Here is a 12061-nt window from a genome sequence, read left to right as displayed (position 1 = left end):
TCTTTCTGGGAAGGATAATGGTTATGGTATTATGCAAAGTAATTAAAAGCCACATTCAAATTTCTATTATGCTAGGTACAATGCAAGCATACAAAAGGAAGTCCCTGACTTCCATGGATGATGATGATCACAGCAGCTTTATTCTCTTCTGTTACACCTGGAAGTGAGAGGGCTTAGCTACTGCAAGCAGGTGAGAGAATATACCAGAAGATGTTTATTATTATTATTTATTATTAAGAGAGTATTTGGGCAAGGTGCCACATAGAGCAGGACGAATTTTCAGATCCTCTCTCTGCTAATAGTAGTTTCAGGATAAAGTACCTAGATGGCTTTGGATGTGAGAAACTGCATACTAATCTCTAATTACTCAAATTTCTGTCCCAACTCAAGGGGATTAAAAAAATGGCCATTTTTTCTCTTTAATGTACAATAACCTTGAGAAAAACCTGCACACACTTAATGGATCTGTACTATACTTTTTACCATCTGCTACATGAAATGAGGTTTTAAGCAAATCCTGTATTCAGTGCTAGCTACAATACATTAAAATGTGGATTATTATGGCTCTGACATTTACGAAAAAGTTCTACTTTAAAGGAAAAAGCAAAACAAAACATCCTCCCTATAAATTCAGAAGGAAAAAAATACTTTATATTACTTCTACTCCCCCCTAATACTTATCATTACGAAACTAAACGTGAAATTTGTTAGTTCATTTTAACAGAACTAACAAAGACTGTCAATAACTTATACCACAAACGAGTGAAAGAAAATAAGCATTATCTGGCAGACATTTGCATAGCTAAGTTTGTTATGCTGAACCCAAAACTGCCGTCTCTCCTACTTGCTTTTTGTGCTTTTTAATACTAAAACAAATCAAACAAAACAAAAAATCCCAATTCCAAAAATTTAACACTGTTTATAGGTAAGGAGAGATTCTGAACTGGCTATATTTATGAGATACTTCTATGTAATCCAGATTTTTTCTGAATGATCAGCAATTGATCTGTTTCATGAAACTTAGTTGGCATGTACGCAATGATTTATGTGAATGCTATAAATAAACTTTATTTGCTATACCTGTAAGTGCACAGCTTCCTTTCAGCATGAAGTGTTCACTTTTTTTTTTTTTTTGTCTCTCATTGTATATCAATGCTACAAAACACGTGGCTTTGTTAATTTTTCAAAATTCATTAAGGGCCCATATACAAGGGGAATATACTGATGTAAACACTACATCAAGTGTTTATTTTTGTTAATATTGTACAGCTCCTATATAGAACTTACATTTACAGTATTTTTTTTAAGTTCAAATTAAGTATTTCTTTGAGGATAATGCTTCCAATACACATAGATAATGCTATGCAAATTACAGCCCCCCAAAAGTGCAGTATATTATTTTTTTTCTTGGGAAGAACAAGAAATTCTAAAAGGACCAGGATGACTTCCACTAACAAACTGGAAAGTGCAAAATTCAAGAAAGCTATACTAGCAAATGCTGCATTAGACTTTCTAAAGTATACTCTAGTCATAATATATGATTGCATCTGTGGTGCCATTCTCAGGTGTTCAGATTAATACACTTAGCTACACTGAATGGTGTATTGTTTGTGAACTACTACACAAGTCCCATCACAGATTTGAAGATTGCCATCAAACTCTTTCAGAAGGTGAAATATTGAATGCTAACATCTGGCTTTCCAGAAAAAGAGGCAAATGACATAATGAATCATTTGAAAGTGAGAGAAAGATTGAAAACTAACTGAGTACTAATGTCAAAAGAAAGTTCCAAGAAAAGGAGAAAACCCTACAAAGACACTCTAATGTACAAATATACAAAATACAAAAGGAAATCCCAAGGATAATCTTTGGGGTATCAAGCATGCTAAAGGGAGTGTCAACAATACTCAGGCCAATTTTTAATACTCATTAGTCTGCCCTTAAAAGCTTCCAACAGCAAAGATTATTCAACTTCCCTCACTTCTCTAGTGCAATTATTGTTAGAAAAAAAATCTTTCTATTGCCTAGCCTAAATCATCTTGTTACAACTGAAGACTTATTTCTGGTCTGACCAGAGCTGAAGAACATTTTTCCCCTTTTCTTTGCAACAACTTATTTGTTGCATTTCTATTAATTAAGACCGTTTGAAAAAAAAAAAAAAAAAAAAGAAAGAAAAAAAAAAAGAAAAAAAAAAGGATTCTCCAGTCTTCTCTAAATTAAAGAAATCCAACCATTTTAAGCTTTTTAAGCTTTCTTCTTCATTTTGTTCTCCTGTAGTCTTCTCATCATTCATTCTGTTTTCTTTAGACTTTCTGTACATGCCTCTTGCCAAAGTAGACAGTTGAGGCTTCTCCAATGCTAAGATAGCAGTCTTCTGAATAATCAGGAGTATTTTCATGTGTTAAATGTGTTAAAAACACCTCTTTGCACAATTCAGGTATAACCAGATTGATTCATAATCAGTTTGTGACCCAGAATTCCCCATATCTTCTTTTTTGGAGACCCATCTCATAACTAGTCACCCTTCAAAGCGTAATTATGCACTATACAGTGATTTGTCCTTTTCTTTACTCCACTATGTAATTTTCTAGATGCTTTCTTAAAGTTTCATTTTCAATTCTATCCCTGTAGTGCCTTACATCATACTGGCATCACTAGCAAAAATAATCAAACTCTATTCCAATACCTAAAAGCGAAGCAAAGCAAATTAAAAATACAACACTAAATTCAGGACAGGCCTGAGTGGAACCCAGTGAGCAGAATATTGTTCCAATTTGACGGTGAATCCACAGTAACTACTGTGGTTTTCTGATAAGCTAGGTATTCTACTGCAGCTTAATTAACAGAATATTTCCCTAACTTACATAGGAGAAGATCACACACAAAGTATTTTTAAAATCTTACTAAAGCCAAGCTATACTGCAATTATCATTCTCTCCTACCCACAGTACCTATATTTAGTTTAATAACTGACCATAAGTCACACTACATTTTTTTTCCCCAAAAAACAGCATGACATACAAGTAATCACCCTTTCTCCCCCCATTTTTAGCACATTGTTGGGATGTAACTTTCTACTGTACTTCAGAATTCTGGACAAGCAAATCACTAAACTTTGTCTTTCTTCTTCCTGAAAAGTATTCAAAGATTCTCAGAGATGAATGAACCTCTACTTCCTAGTGAAAATATCTTTACTCAAAAGGTGTCGTTGTGTATCTTGCCAATACAGAACGGTAAGCATTTATTAGAAAGAAGTCTTACTCTGATATCATCCCTCCCCCTTTTAAAACAAAACGACGTGTTAGACATCAGGTTAATTTTATTTAATATAATATCCAAACATGAAATGCCCTAATAAGATATGACTTATAGGTAAGTATACACAAGTTTGTATATTTCTCCTATTACTTATTACAGCATTTAATTTCTTTCTTAAGTTTAAAAAATATTTTCAGATGGAAATGTGCCTTGATAGATAACAAAAACCACCATATCTCAAGAGATTCAAAGATTATATGTCATAAAGTTACAAGTGTGATTGCATTTGAGCAGAATTGTTCCAAGCCAGTTCAAGATGAAAACGATGAAGCTGCCAATACACTGCTACTGTAGATTTTAGAACGGGATCAGTAACATTTGTAGATGAAAAGACTATGTCTGCATCTACCAGGATATATATAGACGAAGACGAGGATCTCAGCTGTCACGCTGCGTGATCAGTTCTTCATTCCTTCCCCAACTTACACAACAATTTCATATTTGGCTTTTGAGGAAGTAAGCTCGTCCTGAACACTGCCAGGGAAGTAAGCCAAACAAAACAAATGTTCCAGAAAACAATATAGGTAAAGTTCTATTCACTCAAGTGTCTGAAGTCAGAAACAATTAGTTCATACTAATAAGCACAAAATCAATTTTTCTGTGGCAAATCTATTCCTTAAGAATAGTAAGTCTCACATGTTTTACAGGTCTTGTTACCACTGAACATATTCTTTTTTTTTTCTTTTAAGGAAACAATCCTTTTTACAGTAGGGTCTATGTACAATATGATGTTCTATATAGAAATGTTCTTTTCAAACTATATAATTAAAGTGCCACACTGATGGCAAACCATTGCTTATTTCATTCAGTATCACCATAGAGGAACACACAATATTTAAGTCCCACAGGCTTCTGTCACTCTTCAGTGAATCCAAGCATTGTATAACATCATTTACCAAGGAAGCACAGGGGAAAAAGACATTACTTAAATAGGACAATTCTGACAAGACATTTATCCGGGATCTTTCAACAATGCACATACGAAATGTTCCTGATTAGTGGAGAAAAAAAAAAGCAGGCAAATTAAGTACCTTGTCAGTCCAAATAACAAACCAATCAATTACATTCTATCCAAGCCTGACAAGCAAACTCAACTTTTTGTCATAATAAGCTTATAGTAGAGACAAGATAGCTGTTCTCCTTTACTTAGGTACTCTATTGACTGCTTTACCCACATTTAAAAATCTTTTTTATAAAAGAGGTTTCCAGGATTGCCTCCGAGGATGAGTTGTGGCAGAGTTGTGTCTCATGAAGGGTATCTACACAGTAAAGTGATAAGAAAAAAATATTAACATTGAAAGATCATAGCAGCTCTGCTCTGTCTTATGAACATTTTAACATCACAGTAGTTTCAAGCAATGCTTATGCTCAAATCCAAATAGTAAAAAGACTTTCATACCAAACCTCCATCTGTAAGTGTCAGAACTTTAAACTGAGTTACATATAACATCCTTTTATCTTTTGCTCAGTACAGCTCAAGGAACAAAGGCAATCCACCACAACACAGACGGAAGAGAAATTTTTATATTATTATTTTTTACATTATAATAGCAACAACTCAAAAACAGTTTTCATTGTGCAAGCTAGCATTTTTTCATATTTAAAACCCACAGAAAAGTAGGTTTGGGAATGACTATGTGACAAGCACTAACAGCACCGGTACTGTGCTGACTTAAAAGAAAAATGTTTCTTTGATAGAAAAGCATTTGAAAGAAAGTTAAGACTAAAGATGTATGAACTTTCTTTCAAAATTCTACTTATTAATTCAGTACACAGGACACTTTTATCATTTCTGAAACAATGTTTTTGAGGCAATCACTCAAAAATCTCCAAAACCTTTTTTTCCTCCTCATACTTCTTGCCTCATGATGTATGTTTTTTCAAGGATGCTATTTTTATTCTTTTTTAAATAAGTACAATTCTAAAAGGGTACTTTACATTTATACTCTTTAAAACTACTTGCAATACAAGAAATTAATATAACTGATATTGTGAGACTTTCACTATAAAAAAAGTCCACGTTGTCTTTGAGCTGTGCTGGCATATCAAATACATATCAGTTTTCAAAGACAGATCTATATAAAGTCTCCACCACATTTTTCCTTTTGTTTTCTACTTTGAAATATATTAAAGTAGAATTGTAAATAAAAGTTCTTTGTAAAATATGTTTAATTTTGAGTGCAAGGATTTTGAGTGTAAATATTAAAGGGATAGTAAAGAACTAGTATATGTAAATCCATTCAATTCTCACTTCATTTCTGACTTGGGACATGAACAGATTTTTAAATCTGGTGCTACAGCAGGTACACTGCTATATACGTTACAATTTTGAACTTATTAAGAAAACTGAAAAGCTGAGTGTTAAACATAAATATTTTTAACAGTCATCTTATTATAATCCCCTTCCCTTAACTAGTGCAAGCACCTTTGTTCTGAATCACCTCAGAGTAAATGAGGTTGACAGGGGTGCACATACAAGGGCAGAAAAATGAAGAGTAGCATCAGTACACAATTTGAGATAAACTCAAGGCGTTTGTGCCTTAGGAAGCCTGCACCCACACTAGTGACTCCTACAGTGTTTCTTTATATTGAGTTTTTATTAACAGCAACATGCTGACATATTTTGAAAGACATTATTTATTTATTAATATATTAAAAGGAATTTACTTTTTAACTGCTTGGACATTGTTATCATTTCTACTGTTTTTAAAATTTCACCTGATATTTATTTTGCATGTTTTAGGGTTATCTTCACCCATCTCACCTTCAAAGTATTCTTCAGTTAAGACAAAACTACCAACTCTTTTTACACAACTTTCCAGCTAGCAACAGATTAGTAAGAGACAAAAGAATATAAATGGATAAATAAAGTAGCTTTGCTTAGCTTATAGCCCACAAGCTCAGCTAATAAATTGACTGCTGATTTGGAAAACTACTTACTAAAACTTTTTCCTGGGACTTCTCATACTGTGATTTCTTTCTTTCTGTTCTGTTCTCAAATTTTGCTTTCTTCTTGCCCCTGTGTTCCACCTCCTAACCCTCTCTGATGCAAAGAACTGGGCCCATTCCTACATATGCTTAACAAATTCCTGGCACTTACTCAATTATGATCAAATGCATTATAAAGGCTTTGAATCACAGAATGGTTTGGGTTGGAAGGGGCTTTAAAGATCATCTAACTCCAACCCCCTGTCGTAGACAGGGATGCCACCCACTAGATCAGGTTGGCCAACGTCCCATCTTGAGCACCTCCAGGGATGGGGTGTCCCACATTGCAGTGAATTGAGACCCTTATACGTTCTCATTTCTACTAGTAGCAGTACCCAAATCTGCCTGGAGTATCTGAACTTGCATTTTCACACTTAGTTGAGAAAAGGATTTATGAACACAAAAATCTGAAGTCTGACAGAAAAACTGAACAGTCTTCCTATCTTTCTCACTAGCCGATGCAACAAATATCATATAGAAAGAAGCACCCTGGGTAACAGGAATAGCTGATTTCGAGACAGAGGTTCTCAATTGCATTATTTTGTCCTTTAGAAGAGTTGTTTTCTACCAGCTCTCCTTCACCCCAGAACAAAAAGAATTATGAAAGCACTTTCCTTGAAGTTCTAATACAAAGGGAGAGAAAAATACAGGCCCCTCTCAGTCTCCCCCTAATGTACATGTGGCCATATCTGCTCCCTTCTCCTCAGTTAAGTAAATATTATATAGTAGAGGGGTCCGTGTGTATGTGCAGATTTCCATTTTGCAGGAATTTACAGCACAAGAAACACTACAAATTATTTCATTACTTTCTAATGGATTTTACACAAACAGAGTGCCTTTGGCAAAGCTATCAAAAAGTATAAATTGCAACCAAATGTCCAAATCTTATGCTTAGTATTAATGATTTTGAGAATACTTGTTTTTTTTTGGTTTGGTTTTTGTTTGTTTGTTTGTTTGTTTTGCCATTTTTATGTTTGATTTCATCGGTTTATATGTCTATTCAGAGAACGTTTTTCACTGTTAACTGGTCAAAAGTAAAACACATTTTCAGCCACAATGCAGATTCAGTTTATCTTCAAAGGTCTGAAGGTAGGAAAGTGTTTCAGCATAGAATATGAATTCTGAACCATTAGGACGTTCCCACCTTGAAATTCTAGCAAGCTTAAAGAGGTATTAAAGGGTGCTGACAAAGACCAATTTTAGAAGGCAAAAATCTGTGTCTGCAGTTAGCACCAAACCACCTGAAGGTGACACAAGTAATAAGCATTTAAAGATTTGATCTGCTCAAGGTACACCTCTTGATCCCAAGAATTAATGTGTGGAATACACAACTTTATTAAGTGCATGAGAGTTACAGAGCTCTTTACTGGGGGCAGAGGGAAAAGGGAGAGGATAAGGACCCCCAAAATAATAATGTGCTATGTGTCTTCTAGACAATGGTAACTGCTTAGATCCTCTTCAGAATTGATCAAGCTATAAATATTAATGGATGTTTCCTGAATGGTTACTTACATCTATTTGTTAATATACAAACTCAGTAGCCTGCCAAGAAGTTTTCTGCAGGACAAACCACTACATCATCAGTAATAGGAAAATTTTGTTTCATTCACGTAGCCTACACACTGGAGCATAAGTAGTGACATTTAGAGGTGGTCACTGTATAAACATGCTTACTGAGGTAAACAAGAGTATAGCATTAGTCACTATGTCCAATTTAAAACAAGTGAAGCACATATTTTCAATCTATTTCAAAGCACAAAAGAAACCATATATCCTATACAAAAGATTAAGTATCAGTATCACATACATGAAATGATTTCATTCAGTTATAAAAGTGTCATTTTCCTTCGTTCTGCAATGTCTTTGTGAATACAAGCTTTGAGAACCCATGGAAAAAAATTCAGTCAATACACTCAATACTCTACATGAAACCCAGCTTTCTCTTGTAAGTGACTGCATTTACAGACCTTGTCACAACAAGGTCCTTGATGTTATCGAAGCAATTTCAAGATACTTTAATCACCGGCAAAACTCAGTAACCTGACAAGAGAAATTTGGGCCAAGAAGATTTCAGTAACTTGAAAGGAAGGTTATTGACTGATGTAATTTCATTTGGATGTGACTGAATCCAATTGATCTGCTTTTTGCAATGCATATCTTCCCTCTGCAGCTGTTGCTATCTGATTCAGCGTGGAAGTGCAAGGAGTGACTATCCCTTTCCACTTCAAGCAAAACTCTTCCTTCCTCCTGCTATTATTTCAAAAGAGCACACAAGGAAAGCATTTTCAAGTTTAAACGCTGTACACGCTGTAAGGAAAAATATTCATCTAAATGCTACGCCATGAATTTGAGTCTTGGGACTGCAAGCATATTCATTAACTGGTTTGAAAAAGAGGTTGTAAAACAAACATTTTTTATTGTTTACCAAAATACTGAGTTAAGGCTTGTAAAACATGAGGTCGTAACACAGTACAAAATTTATTCTCAATCCCAACTGCACTATATCATGTAATCCACTTTGTAACAGATTGTACATATTTTCAGATGAGTACTTTTGTATGCAATGAGAATAATAATTTATAAACACAGATATGTTGCACTTATGAAATCAAATCTTCCAACATAAGTTTGGTTTACAACAGTTCTAATAGAAAATACGTATTAGCAGAAACTTCACATGTGATATTAAGTTTAAATAGCATACATCTTAGGTAGAAAAAAATATGGTATAGATGGGAGTTAACAAAGCCTTTAGGATAAATGCGTGGGCCACCATAAATCCTATTTGTGTAGCCTGGTGTGCTGCTGAACACCAGATACATTACATTTAATGTAACAGTAACGTTTTTTCGGAATTAAGGGGAATACAAATTGAGACACACGCACCTCAAACTCAGAGTGGTTTGCATGTATGCTTATTCTCTAACGAAGATATATTCTCCAAAATTCAGTGCAGCTCTTACAACTCTTTTTTTTTTTTTTTTTCCTTGAGGTAATTTTAACATGTTCACTTTCTTATACATTGTAAAAATTTAATAAAGCTGGTAAGGAAAATACATCACATCTAGATGACAGAACACTTACTTTAAAACTATATCCAAATATGTATCTTAAAATATTCTGAAAGAACCTGTGACTAAACTCTTTTCACACACTGGTTACTGTTTTCTGCTTATTTCCAAACATGCATTGAGTGAGATAACATCTCCACTACAGTTTCCATAGTAATCATATATTTATAAGCTTGCATCATAACTCAATTCTTCAGCATTACATTACAGCACCAAACTGCTTTCTTCCAACACTACAACTTTTATCAAATCAGGATTTAACTTCAGTCATTTTATCCCTCATTCAAGAAGTGATCTTTTTCAAAATAACTTGAGTAACTGAATATTGCTGAATAACATACTTGTTATATGATAATGAAACTGTATCTGAATCAGGATGTGGCAATAGATGTTGCCAGCAATATGCAACTGGTAGGCCAACTTCTTAAAGAGTACAAAACAGAATTCATCAAAGGTGTCTCATTTTAACGAATGACTAAAAACCAAAACAAAATTCTAAATGTTAGTCATAAACACTGCTGTTTAAATATAAAATTCTGTTTTATGTTAAAGAATATACTAAAATGCCTTTCAATCTCTGTTTAAATGACTAATAGTAATCTCCCTTATAATACTGTGATACAGGACAAATTTATCGATGAATAGGGGTATAAATAACCCAAAAGTAACAACATGATAAAGTCAGTGAGATGCAACTAAAATTCTCCTGAAACAGCACCTTCTCCAAAGCAATGCCTTTACCAAATGTAAAACCAAAACTGTTTTCACAGTTTGCATGCTGTCTTGGTTTTGAAAGTGAACAGATTGGAAGTCTTATTAAATGCATATCTACTCTGACAGCAAAGTTACATAGTATGTTTAATTATTTCACCCAACAAGATGGATTTAACATGCAAAGATGTCAAACCAACAAACGAAAAGGCAAAGGCAATGTAAGCACAGCCATTCAAAAAGCTATTTCAACTATGGAAATACATGCCAATTTGGTTTAAGGACAGAATATTTTAATTTTGACTGTGTGAAAATTAGTCTTTTATAACAAAACGTTTTCCTTCTTAAATAATTGAAATGCCTTTTCTCAAAAGCTTTAAGAATATAAAGCCATCTATAGTGACAGGAACATTCAGTGTGCTGTGACACAGCATGCTCCCAACACATATTCCCAGAGGACCCACAACACAACCCTCAGCATCAACCACTTCATCTGCATGATCCCAAAGCAGGCTAAAAGCCTTTGGATTCTGTTAATTATAATAATTAAAGGTCATCTTCCACACAAAATTACGTATTGCATAAACAATGTGCAATTAAGACTTAATCTATCAGTAAAATAAGTTAAAAGTATAGCCTCAAAAAAAGTTTACATTTTATATATTACACAATTTTTTATTTTTTTTTTTTTTATGAGTACTGCCACTTGCAGTTTCTGTTACTGTGAGATCTGTGTACTTTCAGTACTATATAAATATACTAACATACTATTAATCTTACTGATCAAAACACTTATTGGAAATAAAAAACTTCTTTCAAATATAAAACTGGCTTTTGCTTATTATTGTTACTGTCAAGATACACCGTGAGAAATATTTTAATTAGGAGAGTTATAATACTGTGAATTAGATTATTAGATTCACAGCTATTAAAAAGAAAAAATGAATAGTCTTCTACAACCAAAAAATGGACCAAAAGACAAAAGGTGGAAAGTATCCAGCTTCCAGTTCAGTATATTAAATAACATCTAAATAATTTCGCTGTTTGTTTTTATGGAGAAGTAGACAAAGTCATTTTTGTGGGTTGATTTTATCATGGGGGAGAGATGACTTCTGACATGAAAATCTAAATTTCATTCCAATGTCTAAGTTTTAACAATCAACAGTCACCACCATGGTCTAAAGGAGCTGCAGAGCCACCGGACTCTATGGTGTCACACCACTGTTAGTGAAAATGCAGGCTTAAGCTACTAAGGCAGACATCAGTTATCGATGGTTTATTGGTACCAGTGAAGCATTTAGAACCTCCTGTGTGACTTTAACGTGTTAAGATCCAAGCATGACTATCAGAGTGCCACAAGACAAGCCAAAGCAGGAATTTTGGTTTCCAGCTCAGCCACTCTATCAAGCATGTATCTAAAAAGCAAGCTGCTCCACTATAGGTAACAGCTATCATGATAGCCATTCATCTCAGACTAAAACACAGATTCAGTTTGAAGAGATAAGCAATGTATTTTTCCTTCATTTTTAAAGTAACTGCTTCTCTGAGACACATTTATAGGCTTTCTTCCTCCCCAAACTCCCACTACTAAAACCCTTAAAATTGCCTAACAGTTCTGCTGTGAACCATTCTAGTCTCTAAAGCATCACCTCTTTACCAAGCTGCTGTACAGCACAGTTTAAAATCTGTACTACACTTACTGGAGTGACTGTGAAATGCAGAAATCAATTAAGACCAGGTTCTATTTATAGTTCAGCCTGGGAAGATTAATGACACTACTGGAATTTTATTGGAACATTGTGCCCAGAGAACAAAAGGAAGTGTAAGTACAGTCTCTTATCACTGCTACAGTTTAAAAATTACAGAAGAATTTACTGCTTCATCATGAACACTACTAAGGGCTGCATCACAGCTTTGGAAAAGAAAACCTTGTTAAAGGAACCGTGAGGCAGAATCTTGCAGGTAACTCTGAC

General features: G+C 34.1%; 1 protein-coding gene across 3 annotated transcripts in view; it reads right to left on the bottom strand.

The window, feature by feature from the left end:
- Window positions 1–12061, bottom strand: part of PHF14 (PHD finger protein 14) — a 164339-nt gene that overhangs the window by 64372 nt on the left and 87906 nt on the right. Inside the window, exon 17 of one of the 3 annotated variants that reach the window (XM_032181013.1) lies at window positions 3302–4577. The exons of the other annotated variants lie outside the window; for them this stretch is intronic. Within the exon in view, the coding sequence (XP_032036904.1) occupies window positions 4565–4577 (13 nt within the window). The 3' untranslated portion in view covers window positions 3302–4564. Of the gene's footprint in view, window positions 1–3301; window positions 4578–12061 lie in introns of those variants that run through there. 3 annotated transcript variants of the gene reach the window in all.

This window comes from Aythya fuligula, chromosome 2, assembly GCF_009819795.1.
Source record: "Aythya fuligula isolate bAytFul2 chromosome 2, bAytFul2.pri, whole genome shotgun sequence".
Lineage (NCBI taxonomy): Eukaryota > Metazoa > Chordata > Aves > Anseriformes > Anatidae > Aythya > Aythya fuligula.
The sequence above is the reverse complement of the archived record's forward strand: the minus strand, read 5'-3'. Positions and strand labels throughout refer to the sequence as shown.